We start from the raw sequence: 13,626 nt of genomic DNA on the forward strand, positions 1-13,626 counted from the left end.
TCCCCTCTTACTTTTTGTGCCTGCTGGGATGGCGCTGTTTTTGGAGAAAGAAGTGGCTGTGCCCCGTGTTTGAGCCCTCCTGCACCGCATGTAGCAGCCCCCGCGCTGCTGGGAGAGGGTCGGAACTGCGGGCAGGGCTCTGCTGGGTGCGGGGTTTGCGGCTGGGACTCGGCACTGCGCTGGCAGAGTGTGATATGAACTGGGAGGTGGATTAAAAATCCCCCCCTGCTTTGGCCAGGCGGCGATCGCGGAGCTTTTGGGCGAAGAATTTCGTGAATTGGGATCAGATGTCAGAAAGGAAAACGCCACGGGCTGCGTCTCGCTGAGCCGCTTGGGTGCAGTTGGTCTGGATCTGCGGCCGTGTAAATGAGAGCCCTGCTTGAGTCACCATCCTCAGGGCAAAGCAGCAAAGAGCCTTGCATTGGAGCAAGGCGTGCAGGGTGCTGGGCACCAATCTTGCATCTCCCTTTGTCCTTGCAGGGATTTATCTCCTTGTCCTCTCTCAGCTCCTCCTGGAGGAGGTTCAGGATGGATGCTAGCAACAATTTCTTCTCCCAGAGAGCGGTCAGGCACTGGCACTGCTGCCCAGGGAGTGGTGGGGTCACCGTCCCTGGAGGTGCTCCAGAATGTGGAGATGTGGCACTGAGGGCTGTGGGCAGTGGGCACGGTGGGGTGGGGATCTGGGGGGTCTTTTCCAACCTGAGTCACTCGGTGATGTCCTGTGCTCGTGTGGTGGTCACTGGGCAAGGAGATCTGCAGCCTCTTTGGAGGGGTGTGTGTGATTAGGATTTATTGCATGGTGGAACTGATGGAAGAGGAAAACAGTGTCGCATTGGGGCCGTGCTGTGACAGCTGCCATCGGGGCTCAATGCTGTAGCTGTGCTCTTCCTCCTCTCTTCTTTAAATCTCTTTACTGACAGCATTGCGCTGAGCTCAGGGGTAGATGATTTTGTTATTTGGGTGCACACTTGGTATATTTTTTCTGCATACCAGCTTGCTCCTCTGCTTTCCCCACTGCGGAAAAAGAGCCCGCAGACTTTAACTGTCTGCCACTTGCAGGGAGGGGTCACTGTGGCTGAACGCATCAGTCCCCACTGTCCCCATGTCCCCATTCCCTTGGCCAGGCAGAGCCACTCCATATCCCAGCTTCACCATCCCCAGCACCACCGCAGCCCTACAGCCTGCACCAGGCTTCTCCTGGCCACAGTGGGAAGCATTAATTACAAGCTCCTAATTAATTTCCCATCTCCAACTGAAGGCCTAATGATGCAGCAGGGTGTGACGCTGGGCTCTGCTGGGCTCTGCTGCCCGAGTTCTGCTGGGGTGCACCAAGGGGTGTTCAGTTGGGGTGCAGCACTCAGACACTGCTGTGCCCTCGGGAGCATCCTCCAGCCTTACAGGTCTGTGGGTATTTGCATGGAGCCACGCTCAACGTGGTGCTTTGGAGAAGGGGAAACTGAGGCATAGAGCTGTGATGGCAGCGTTACTCAGAGCCATGGCGCTGTCTCTTACCCCCAGGGAAAGGTGGAAAGGCAGCTGCCAGCCCCACTCCTGCTGTGCCCAGCCTGCTTTGTGCTGTGCTAGGTGTTGTAAAGCCAAGGGAATCCAGGTCCTTCTCCTTTTGCAGGGCTTTTGGTGCACATTCCGGTGCATGGTGGGGACTGTGGAGTCTGCACTCCAAAGAAGAACAGTGGGGACAGAAGGAGTGCACATACCCTATGGGAAATCCTTTGTGCTGCATCATTTCTTGCCCTCCCTATGTCTCCAGCTGTGCATAGGGGTGCCCACGCCGGTCCTGAGCACCCCAGGTGCTCGGGGTGAGGATGCCAAGATGAGAGCCACCCTGGACATAAATATTTATACTTGCCATTAATTTCCATCCATTTCAATATTTTATGAGCCTAACAATAAAAAAGGGCTCAGCACCCATCGAGACGCATAAGTAATTGGGCGTTGACTGTCCTAAAGTGCTGCCAGGTGCATCGTGGGGAGCAGTGGATGCAGAGGTGATGGCCCCAATGGTGTACAAAATCATTTGCCCCCAGGTCCCAGCAGGGCTGTGGGGTCACCCTGGGGGCCTGTTGTGGGATTTAGGGTGGTCAGGACTTTGAGATGTGAGATCCAACCCAGGGATAGTGCATGGGGAGGTTGGGTGATGCTGGAGGATGCAGACTCACTCCAGGACCTTCCCCTGCCTCTGTCCCCCAGATGCTGTGGCCTGCGTGGACCCCGAGGAGTGCACCCGTGTGTGTGGGGCTGCAGTGGGCTGCTCCAACATCGCCTACCCCAAGCTGGTGGTGGAGCTGATGCCCAGCGGTAAGGTTGTGCTGTTTGCAGCTGGGTCCTGCTGTATTGGTGGCTGTTGGTGTCCTGGCTTGGCCATCACAGGGTTGTTTAGGGAGCTTTGGGCCGTGCAGCCCCCTCCCCAGTGACCCCCAGAAGTGAGACTGGGGGCTGTGGGTTGTCTGATGAGGCTGCTAGGTGTCTACAAATCCCAACCTATGGACATGCAGATTGGGATGTGTTTCCTCTAGGACACTGGGGACATTCCCAAAACCCAACCTGTGGACGTGCAGAGCAGGATGTGTTTCCTCTGGGACGTTGGGGGACACCCATCCTGCTGTCCTCAGCCACAGCCTGACCATCTCCTCCCCAGGGCTGCGGGGTCTGATGATTGCAGTGATGATGGCCGCGCTCATGTCCTCCCTCACCTCCATCTTCAACAGCAGCAGTACTCTCTTCACCATGGACATCTGGAGGAGGATGAGGCCAAGGGCCAGTGAGCGCGAGCTGCTCATGGTGGGCAGGTAGGAAGCGAGTGTTTTGGGGACAACGAGGGTTTTTGGGAGAGCAGCAGGGCCAGGCCAGCCCTCTATGATCTCCTTTGGAGCTCAGCCCAGCTGCAAAGTGCTGTGGTTGCAGAAAGAAAACAAAACCCTTGGAGTGTTTTATGGATGAAAGCGCTGGAAATGAAGATGGGGCTCATGAAGCGTTTTGGAGGGGCTGAGCTGTGCCCTCCAAACAAGCTCAAGGGAGTGGGCTGGGCTGCTGCCCCACGTCGCTATGGGGCAGAGGGTGGCACAGCCCCAGTGTGTGCCCCAGGGGTGGTGAGTGCTGGCCCCCAGTCTGGTGCTGTGGTGCTGTGCTGTGCCTGGGGCGGCACACTCAGCTCTGGAGCATGGCTCTGCACGGTGCTGTGCTATAGGGACAATGACAGGGAGGAAATCTGGGTCAGGGCTCTGGCTGGGCTGGGCTGAGGCTGCAAGGAAGCTCTGCCGGCCCTGCTGGTCTGGGTGATTGCAGGAGGGTGATTTTTGGCACCCTCTGTTGCTGGGGGTGGGAAGATGATGGGTGTTGATCTATCTGCAGCAGCACTGCCGTCCAGATAGGTGCAGGAACTGGATGCTATGCCTAGAAAAATGGCTATAATAATACAGGAGTGCTTTTGGGAGGGTGGTGGATGGGTCTTTGCCTGCCTGGGGCAGGAGTTACTGCTGCAATTGATTACAGGTGATAAATTAATGCAGGGGGGCAACGTGTGCAGCCCTATGGCTGTGCTGAGTCAGCAGCTGTGGGGTGGCACGTGTGGACAGGGATGGAGGTGACATGTGTCACCACAGGGGGGCTCGGGATTGCTCCATGTTTCTTCAACTGTTTTCCCAGGCTAAACAACAACACTGGGATGGGCACATCTATAAACAGCACCCACGCTTCCAGAGAAGCTTGGCAATAGCTTTCCATGGGTACTGAGGAGATAGCTGGGTGCCAGCTGGGAGCATAGCATAGGGGGAAAGTCACAGGAAGGAAAAAGTGCTGGTAGAGCTGCAAGGACCAGCATGGGGACATAGGATGGTTCCCACCCCCAACCTCCCCCTACGGCACCTGCACATGGGCTGTGCCCCATTCAGTTCTGTGAGTGAGGGGTTTGCTTGCCCTTGTCTGGAGCATCTCCAGAACACACACTCGTGCTGTAGGTACAGGGCAAAAGTATTGGGATCCTGACGGGAAACCTTTACCCTGCTCCCATGGGTTCTTAGGGGCGTGGGGTAGTGCTGCCCATTCCTAAGGCCAATGTTGAGCTCAGAGGGTCTCTCTGTAGGGTCCCGGTGCTGCCTGCAGCAGGCGGTGGGCCGGAGCATCCCCCCATGTGGTGCTGCTCGAGGGGGTGGGAAGTGCTCCTGATTCCCTGGATCTGGGGATTTCTCCTCACACCATGGCAGTGTCACCCCCCTGGAAATCCCCGCTGGTGTTTTTCACTCTGTGCCAGCCCCACGTCCCACACCTGTCCCATGCCCTCCCAGCATCAGCAGTGCCATAGGGCCACCCCCACTGGGGGGTTTTTCTCCTGCCCCATGTGTCAGGGCACGCACTTTGTGCTTCCTCTTTCCATAGAACCAGGCAGGCGGCACCAGAGGGCGGCTGTGCCTGGGGAGGTGCTTTCATGGCTTTTTCTTTCTTGCTTGCTTTTTCTCTTTTTAAAGTACTTCTGCTTTTCGAAATGAGCAGATGGAGATTGGGGTAATTCTGCGAAGCTGCCCGCTGTCAACACGCAGCACTGAGCTATAAATACGGCAGTGCTGAGCCGCTCCCCTGCACTGGGTACCAGCTCCTGGCTGCCTCCATCGCTGCTGAGCTGACAGCTCTGTGCTTCTGGGATCTGTACTGTCCGTGCTCAGACTGAGCCCGAAATCTGGGGTTTGGCAATGCTTCCTGTTTTGGAATCGGGGTGAGGATGGGGACACCTGGGGACATCTCAAGGGTGTGAAGGTGATGAGAGCATCAACTGCAGAGCCAAAATTTGCACGTGGGGCTTTTCATAGTGTTTCCCCACAAGGTGCCAATCAGCAGCCCCCAGTGCTCCAGGATGGAGCTGGCACTGCTGTAATTACTGCACCTTGTGCAGGTTTGGTGAGATGGGGACTGCAGGTTGTGGCTCTGCCTTTGAGATGACATTTCCATAAGAGCCTAGGGGATGTGCAAGGCTCAGAGCCATGGCTTGGGGTCAGCCCCGATGGGATTGTGCCCAGGTGGCGATACCCTTCTCTGGCTGCAGCCGGTGGGCAGGGAGGGAGTTAGCTGGGGAGGGCTCCAAGAGCATGATGACATGAAACAACCTCAGCCCCAGGCACGTCTGAACTGAGCCCAGACTGCACATCGTGATGTCTGCCACTGCGACAGGTGAGAAACCACACGGGGCAGGAACATCCTGCCCAGCCCCGGGGGTGTCCCTGCGCTGGGCATCCTCCTGCTGCCCTCAGGGTAATGCCCACCTGCAGCATTGCTGGGCCCCAGCCTGTGCCATGGGTCAGCACAGTGCCGTGCAGCGCAGGTGGGACGGTGTCACCATGCACTGCTGCTCACAGGGTGGTGACGGTGCTGCTGGTGGCCCTCAGCGTGGTGTGGATCCCCATCCTGCAGAGCTCCGGCGGCGGGCAGCTCTACATCTACATTCAAGCTGTCACCAGCTACCTGGCTCCTCCTGTCACTGCTGTCTTCATCCTGGGGGTCTTCTGGCCCCGCGCTAACGAGCAGGTGAGGACAGCTGGGGGACAGTGACAGAAACACAGCCCTGCCCACTGGACTCCGGGTGAGGTCAAGAGGGAGGAATGAGAATGGAGCGCTGGAGAGGTGGGAGAGGGAATGTAGAATCATTCAAATTGGAAAAGACCTCTAAAATCACTCAACTGCTGGCCCATGCCCACTGTGCCCACTGGCCATGTGGATATGCAAAAGGAACATGCAAAAGCCCCAGGGTGGTGTTTCTTGTGGCTGGATGGGGGGAGGAGAAGAAGGAGGAGGAGGAGGAGAAGGAGGATGCAGGTGCTGCCACACGTGGCCACCAAGCGTGGTGGGGCTGGCAGGGGGCATCCCCTGGGAGTGAGTGCCACTGGGGATGGGTTTGGGCTGGTCGGGGTTCACAGTGCTATGCCAAGACCCTGGGGCTGCCCATCCCTCTTCATGGACTGTCCAAGGGGGTGGTCCCCTCTGTGGGGTTTGTCTCCTGCTGGCGTGGCCGTCCCCTTCCAGCTGCCCCCTTCTGCCGTTTGCTTTGCAGGGAGCCTTCTGGGGCTTGATGGCAGGGCTGGTGCTGGGGCTGGCCAGGATGGGGCTGGAGCTGGCACACCCCACACCCCGCTGCGGGGTCCCCGACAGGCGGCCCTGGCTGCTGGCTGACCTGCACTACCTGCACTTCGCTGCTCTGCTGTGTGCCATCACGGGGGCTGTCGTGGTGGGGGGCAGCCTGATGACTCCCCCACCACCCTCAGACAGGGTGAGCAGAACACGTGGGCACCCTGGGCCCTGCGCCCCGTAGCTGCTTGTTTGGAGACATCGCTGTCTCCTGAGGTGCACCCTGAGCTCAGCCAAAGGGGAGTCCCTGTGGAGGGTGTTTTTCTACTGAATCTCATCCCATTTCCAGCTGCGGAATCACACCTGGTGGAGCCTTTCCCAGGAGCCTCCCCAGCACTTCATGGATGGCACGTCACAGAGATGCCCGGATGGTGAGTGGTGCCCAGCACAGGGGTATCCCTGGTTCTTTGCCTGTGTGTATCATCCCTGCAGCACGGATGCCCAGTGCCTCGGTTTCCCCATGGTCTCCTGTCTCCACAATCACTGTTTGTCTCTGCCAGGCTCCTGCTCAGCTGCCCTAAGTAGCCAGCAGGCAACTGAAGGACTCCCAGCCCTGAGAGACACCACTGAGTCCCCTTTCTGGACCCGGGTCTGCAGCATCAACGCCATTGTCCTGCTGTGTATCAATATTTTCTGCTATGCTTACTTTGCCTAGCTCCCTGTCAGCCCCTAGGAAGAGAGGAATAGGTGGAGAAATGGGGATTTAGGTGATTATTTTTGGTCAAGTTAGGGATAGTGGAAGCTTAAAGCCATTGGTGCAATGAGCTGTGTGTTCTCGGGGCTGCAGATCTGACTGTGTCCTGGGGGACTGTGAGAGAGGGGGACAATGGTGGGGACTGTGAGCCTTTGGGGTGGGCACAGGGGAGGCTGAGGGGGGCAGAGCAGGTGAAGCACGGCCCCACAAAGGCCATGGCATGGGTGGAAATGCTGCAGCCACACAGGAAAGTTTAATCCCAACACACTTTACTAACTCTAGAAAAAATAATAATAAAAAAAAAAACAACCAAAAAAGCCACAATTTGCAGCTACAAATGGCACCAGCAGGACTGAATTCCTCCTGAGCAGCCCTTCCAGCAACCCATACCCCAGCACTGCTCCACAGCATCCCTGAGCCCAGCCATGTCCCAGCTGACTGCAGCCTTCCTGGAGCTGGAGCTGGAGGAGTTCTGGCCAGGAGCTGCCACCCATCGTGACCCCGCAGAAGTTTGGATACCTCTCAACGTCACACAGCCGTCTGCTTCTTCACATATGGGTATTTGTTGGTGCTGGCAGTGGGGCAGGCTCTGCACAGCATCCACAGATGGCATCTGCAGCCCATGGGGAAAGCGTGGGGATGGGGGGGGGGGGGCGCGGGGTGGCTCACTTGCGGATGGGGTGGACATAATTGCGGGGGAAGAAGCCAATGCGTCCATAGATCTTTCCCTGCCACCAGTTGGGGTCGGGGCAGTCCAGCACCTCAATGATGTCCCCGCGGTAGAAGGGCAGCTGGGAGCTGTCATGAGCAGAGAAGTCGAATTGGGCTTGCACGAATTTGGGTCTCTTCACCTGCAGGGAAACCCAAAGCAGAGGCGTCAAGAGTAGGGAGAGGATCCTGTATTCCCCAGCAGCTCTGCAGTGGGTGGTGGGGACACTGCAAAGACCCATGCAGTGGGGCTAGGAACAAAGGAAATCCTGTCTGGGGAAATCTGTGGGGCCCCCAAGGGCAAGGAAGATCCTGGGGTGCAGGAGGGAGCCCTTCTTGATGCCATCCCATGGTCCCATGGTTACCTCTGGGCTCTGTTCGTCATCCCGAAGGAAGATCTGCTGCTTCTTGGCGATGGTGGTGGTCCTGTAGAAGTCCACCAGCTCATTGAGGGAGTTGAACTTCTCCTCCCAGAGGAAATATTTGCCATTGCGCTCACGGAGCACCTTGAAGTGCTGGACGTGCTGCCCGTAGCTGCAGACAGAGCATGGATGGATGTTACTGATGGATCTCAAATCCTTTCCAGCACTGCATGTGAAGCCAGGATCCTACTCTAGCCAGCCAGAGGTGACGGTGGCACTGGGATCCATACACCCACAAAGGGCAGGTAGGAGAACTATGGGCTGTAGGTTTGGGTGCCAGCGTGCCACAGGATCCCCCCAGATGCAGGAGAGCAGAGCAGGCTGGCTTCCCACCTTGGTGTGCTCCTGGTGGTGGCACAGTGGGGCCATGGGTCTGTTGCATGTCCCCACTGCCTCCAGGGCCCCGGGGAAGGGGCAGGGATGTGGCCCTGCTGGTGACTCAGGGCAGAGGTTGCTCCCTTTCATTATGGGCAAGAACCTCCTTAAATGCTTAATTAGAGATTAGCAATGTGAGAAAGTGCCTCGCTGGCCTGGGGCCGGCTCCCGCATGCTGGCTCTGGGCGGGGAGGGGGCAGCAATGGGGCGATAGCCCTGGGGGAGGTTCTGCCTATTGGCACACCTTCACACAGCCCTGGCTCTGATGCCGAAACCATCGGCCCCGGGGCACCAGGATGCTGTAGAGCTGGTCTTCAGGAATGCTCACGGAAACGTGTCCCCTGGGCTGCACTCACTTGACGGAGATGGAGAACTCCCCCGGCGCGCTCTCGCTCTCACGGATCAGGAAGGCTCCCACGTATCTGCGCTTGAGGAGCAGCTCCTCCGCCACGTGCCGAGAGATCCTCCCCGCGTACCACCTGCCAGGGGCACCGCTCAGCCCCACGCACCCCGCGCCACGTCCCCACCCCGCGGGACGGAGACACCGAGAGGAACCCCGTGGGAGTGGGGTCCCCGTCGGGCCTGAACCCACCCCCAGCATTTTGCCCCTTTGATGTGATCTCAAGGTGAGTGCCTGCTGCGCGCTGTGCTGGCCCTGCAAGCACAGTCTCCTGCAAAGGTGTTTGTGCAGCATCACCAGCAGCCGTGACCGCATCCTGTTCGCCAGCAGGGTGCCTCGTCCCCTGCTTCCCCCCCCGTGACTCGCAGCCCAATACGGAAACAGCCCATGGGTGCTTGGTGCAGAGCAGGAAACCCAATGTGTGGGGATGGAGGCATCAAAATCAGGTCACTGCCAGTGCAAATACCACAACTTTACGAACACCGAGCATCGGGGAGACCCTCTGCTACCTGCTGAACCTACTGTGGTTATGCCCAACCCCAGCTTTAGCACAAAGCTGAGCCAAAGAAGCTCTGCCCCAGCACCCCACAGCCACAGCTCCAAGCAGATTTTGCTGTGGCATTAAAATGTGATTTACCCGGGGATGATGGTACATAAAACACAGCTTCAAACTGAGGATGGATTATGCCAGGCTTTAATAACACACTAATGGGATTGTGTCTAATGCAACTGTAATCCCATAATTCTTTGTTGTTCCCTATAAATTATCATTTATATAGTAGGCAACATGGTGCAGGGATGAATTTCTGTGTGCCCAGGATATGTGGGTTCCCTTCTGCCTCCCACTGCCTTCAGTGACAATGGCAGAAGGACCTGGCATTGTCACCCTGACACTCTGTGCCTCAGTTTCCCCATGTTCAGGGCTTTCAGCAGCTGTTTGGGCACCAGGACACAGGGTTGGGTCACTGCCTGGTGCTGGCAGGGGACACCATGGGGCAGGGCTGGTACTTACGGGTGGGGTTTGACTTTGATGTAGTTTTTGGGGACAAAGCCCTCGCAGCCATACAGCTCAGCCTTGTACCAGTTCTGGTCATCTTCCATGTTGAGTATCTGGGGCAGGAGAGTAGCAGGGAAGCATCAGCCTGGCCGCCATCCCCATGGCCCTCCACTGCCCCTGTGTAGCCGTCCCAACTACCCACAGAATCTGGGGAAATGGGTTCTGGTGAAGGCAGCACATTTCACTGCTCACTCCATGCTGAGGATTGGCTCACCACGGAGGTTCCCAGCATCCCCCTGAGCCCCCAGCCAAAGAAAGTGGTAAAACCCATACCCACAGGGGGCCTGGCTGCAGCCAGCGGCAGCATCCCCTGGGGCAGTGGCAGCGTAGGAGGACGGTCCCGCTGAGAGCAGGAGGGCTGTGACACCCATTTCCGCATAACACCAGTTTCCAGCCTCCCACGCAAGGGCCCTGGGGCTGCTGCACAGCTGTACAAACAGGATCTGAAACCCCGGGGCTGCGGGGAAAACACGCCGGGGAGACAGAGCCGGGGCTGTGCATGGCTCCCCGTGCCCTCGGTCCCCCCAAGTTGTTGGTGGGGTGCCACAGAATGTATCAGCCCCACGGAGAGGAGCAAGCAGTGGGGCAGGGTGCCCGTGACCCCAGTGCAGGGCTGTGGGTCCTGGGGGTGTTTTGAGGCTCCCTGAGGCTTTGGGGGTGCCAAGGTGGCAGCTGAGTCCTTTCTGAATGTTGTACCCAGATGGGGATTTGGGCTCATGGTCCTACCGATAGGTTCCTGTAGCTGTGGAGCAGGGGAAAAACAGGTTTCAGCCCCAAAGAAAAGCATGGTGCCACTGATGCCCCAATGGCCAGGGAGGCCTCGTGCCATGCCCCAGCCAGGACCTCACCGGGGATGTGTCCCGTGGCATGGACAGCTGGTACCTTCCACTGTTGTGATGCTGCTCTGCACCCCAAACTCATCAAAAACAGCAACTTCTCCTCCACAGAAAGCCCCAAACAGGTGACAAACAACTGCAACAAAAGCACTCCGTGTACAAACACCGTCCCTCCCCAACCTCTGTCCCCCTGTACCTTCAGGGTGTCCCCTTTCTGGAAGGGCAGCTCATCCTTCTCCGTCGTCTGGAAGTTGTACAGAGCCACCGACTCCATGCTGCAGGGCACAAGCGGGGCCCTGGGGCTCGCTGCCCCACGGCACGGGGCTGTGGGGCCTGGGGCGGGTGCTGCCGGCAGGCAGGAAGCCGCACTGATGTCACCGCGTTACCGGAGCAAAGCAGCGATGCGGTGGGTGGGATGCTGCCAGGGGGCACAGCCACACGGATTGTGAGGGATCCGGGAGTACGGCGTCCCTGTGGGCTGTCGTGTCGAGTGGCTGTGGGATTCTGGAAGGAAATTAAGTGGCGACGGGATGAGGATGCAGGTGAAGTGTGCTGCAAGCCGATAGACAGGGGAGTCTCTGATGTCTTGTAAGGGCTGAGCTGCTGGCACTCAGTGGAAGGATTCTCAGTGGGAACGGCTCTGTAAACGTGGGGATGAAATCACAGAGGGTGGGATGGGCAAAGGCAGAGTTGAGCAGGGTGGTGCACGCACCTGGTTTATTTGGAAACCAGACTAAAATCAACATGCTGTGCCTGCAGTGCTCCCTGGGGGGGGCATGGCTCTGACAGTCCCAGCACCTCTCAGCCTTCCTGGTGCACGTGTGTGCTTTGGCATGAGGTGCACAGAAAATGCACTGCGTGTTGGTTTTGCTTTGCAGTGAGGAATTAAGAGGGGACAGCTGTGGTTCAGTCCCTCTTATGAACTCAGTGTGGGGAACTGGTGCCATCTGATCAAGGAAGGATGAGCTGTGATGCTCAGCATCCTTGGGGCTGGGTGCCCTGCACCCGGTGATGCTCCAGTTCCTGGCTGCTATCCCCAGTATATCCTTGGTGGAAGCAGGGAGGCCACGGGGCCGTGGGAACGGGCTGGGTGTCACAAGGAGGAGGGGACATGGTGCAGTCACCACAGCCAAATGGGAAATTCTCCCAAGGGGGAGAAAACCAGAGTGAGATTTCAGCCCCAGTGGAGCCGTTTTGGTGCCCGGCTCCTGGGGCACCTTGAGGTGTTGGACGTGGAGCGGTGCATGAAGTCATGCCACCCCAAAGGGACAGTGGGTTACAGAGGGAACCTCGACGCAGCGGCCGAACTCTGGACCGGAGCAGGATTGGGTCCTGCCAGCAGATGGCAGCAGCTTCCAGGGGACACTGGGGACACCGAGGACTAGGGACGATGTCGCATGCCGCCCTGCTCACTCCACCCTCCTGTCTCCATGTCCTCGTGCATATGGTGCAGTTCTGGTGTTTCTTTCCCACATGCACACAGGAGATGTCACCCCATGGCCATGAGCATCCGTGTTCAGCAGAATCAGAGGTGCCTACCTCTGCCTCTTTTCCTGGGAAAATCCTTCTGCCTGCTTTTGGGCAGCCCCAAGCCCCTCCATCCCACTCTTGCTCCATCTCAGAGCCCCCAGAAGGAGCCATGGCACCATGGTGCCCAGCTGCAGGTGCAGGGCTGTGCTGGGTCCTTGCAGTGCTCAGCTCCAGGAGGCAGCACTGACCACCTGTGGGTCTGAGCCAGCCAAAAATCCCAAAACGAGGGGCTTTCCTCCCTCTCATGTTCGGTTAGGAGTGCCAGAATCTGCAGCCTGAAGCAATGCGCACGGTGCTGCACACAACAAGCATCATCCTGCCTTGTGAGGAGACCCCAGGGGCTGGAAAGGAGAATGTGAATATCATCATTAATCCACACCCACCTCTCCTTGAAAAAAGGAGAAATTTGTGGCCCTGGGGACAGGCAAAGGAGGTTGCCACCGGTGCTGGCATTTCCCATTTGCCTTGGCACAGTCACCCCTAGATTGCCCAATCTGCCGAGTGCGTTTCATCAACATCCTGTGTTTACATGGCTGCAAATTCCCTTCAATCAAGGGAGGAAGAGGAAGAAGAGAGCCTCTTCCCCTTCTGTTGTGTGATGGGGTAACCCCCGGCCCCAGGGCTCCTCACTCTACCCCAGTCCATGGCGCTGCCTGGAGAGGCCTGGAAAGTGGAGGGGGTCCCCTTGCCCATGGTATTGGTGGGATGTGAACTGGGGGCCCTGTGGGTGGGATCCTGGCAGTGGGGTCTCACTTTTGGTACTTGGTTTTGGGGTGATGGGTGTAAGCGATGCTGGTGCCTGGCTCTGAGGTCAGGGCTGTGATGGAGACTCATGTGGTGGAGATGGCAGTCATTAATGAGTTAGCCAGCAGGGCCCCAGCAGCTGGAGGATGAGTGCTCCCTGGGACCTATAAAAGGGGATGGAAGCCACCAGCTGCATGTGGATTGGTGGGAAGGGCAATCATGTGTGCTGACTTTAGGACTTGCTGCCTTCCCTAGCTGGCTGCTTTCATCCTGACCTGCTTTGGGCTGTGTGAGCAACACTGTAATGTGCTGGATGGACAAGCTTTACAAAGCTTCCTGCTGAGTGCTACTCTGGAGATGTCTGACAGTGGCTGCTGGGGTGAGGAACAACACTGGTGTTCATCTCCCACCTGGAAGTGTTCAAGGACCGTGGAGATGTGGCACTGAGGGATGTGGTTGGTGGGCATGGTGGGGTGAGCTGGGGTTGGGCTTGGTGATCTGAGAGGTCTTTTCCAATCTTAGTGATTCTATGAAAGGAAGAGGAATTGGAAGGATCCTGAGACATGCAGCCATGGGGAGGGCATAAAGGCTGTTTGAAGGAGGAACCTGCTGCAGAGGAAGTTTTCTTGAGGAGCAGGAAAACGGTGGTGTGCAAAGAGCTTGTGCTAGGGAAATGGTGCATGTGTGCTCGCATCCTGGCACAACCTGCCACGTGAACAGCGTCTGAGAAG

General features: G+C 57.7%; 2 protein-coding genes and 1 long non-coding RNA gene across 3 annotated transcripts in view; 2 read left to right on the forward strand and 1 right to left on the reverse strand.

Annotated features, from left to right (window-relative positions):
• The window catches only part of SLC5A10 (solute carrier family 5 member 10), a 29,127-nt gene extending 22,186 nt beyond the window's left edge, over positions 1–6,941 (forward strand). The window contains exons 10-15 of the mRNA XM_042864515.1: positions 2,209–2,316; positions 2,657–2,807; positions 5,364–5,532; positions 6,056–6,271; positions 6,419–6,500; positions 6,630–6,941. Coding sequence (XP_042720449.1) covers positions 2,209–2,316; positions 2,657–2,807; positions 5,364–5,532; positions 6,056–6,271; positions 6,419–6,500; positions 6,630–6,784 — 881 coding nt within the window. The 3' untranslated portion in view covers positions 6,785–6,941. The remainder of the gene's footprint in view (positions 1–2,208; positions 2,317–2,656; positions 2,808–5,363; positions 5,533–6,055; positions 6,272–6,418; positions 6,501–6,629) is intronic.
• Positions 6,942–7,075: 134 nt separating this feature from the next.
• On the reverse strand, positions 7,076–10,941 carry LOC122176191 (GRB2 related adaptor protein). Its single transcript, XM_042864514.1, has 6 exons — positions 10,818–10,941; positions 9,741–9,838; positions 8,685–8,807; positions 7,897–8,065; positions 7,493–7,674; positions 7,076–7,412 (listed from the first exon to the last, which is right to left on the reverse strand). Exons 1-6 carry the CDS (start codon positions 10,893–10,895, stop codon positions 7,352–7,354), a joined length of 711 nt encoding a protein of 236 aa, XP_042720448.1. The 5' UTR covers positions 10,896–10,941; the 3' UTR covers positions 7,076–7,351.
• On the forward strand, positions 7,287–8,816 carry LOC122176193. Its single transcript, XR_006177645.1, has 3 exons — positions 7,287–7,381; positions 8,118–8,198; positions 8,624–8,816. It is a non-coding gene; the product is annotated as an uncharacterized LOC122176193 (long non-coding RNA).
• Positions 10,942–13,626: the final 2,685 nt, after the last annotated feature.

This window comes from Lagopus leucura, unplaced genomic scaffold, assembly GCF_019238085.1.
Source record: "Lagopus leucura isolate 7727_CA_CO unplaced genomic scaffold, USGS_WTPT01 Super-Scaffold_760, whole genome shotgun sequence".
NCBI classification, from domain to species: domain Eukaryota; kingdom Metazoa; phylum Chordata; class Aves; order Galliformes; family Phasianidae; genus Lagopus; species Lagopus leucura.

Coding starts and splice junctions, on each gene's coding strand:
- LOC122176191 (XM_042864514.1), bottom strand. CDS start 10,895: ATGGAGTCGGTGGCTCTGTACAACTTCCAGACGACGGAGAAGGATGAG. Junction 8,808..9,740: donor ATCAAAGTCAAACCCCACCC/GTAAGTACCAGC, acceptor TGCCCCTGGCAG/GTGGTACGCGGGGAGGATCT. Junction 7,675..7,896: donor ATGACGAACAGAGCCCAGAG/GTAACCATGGGA, acceptor GTTTCCCTGCAG/GTGAAGAGACCCAAATTCGT.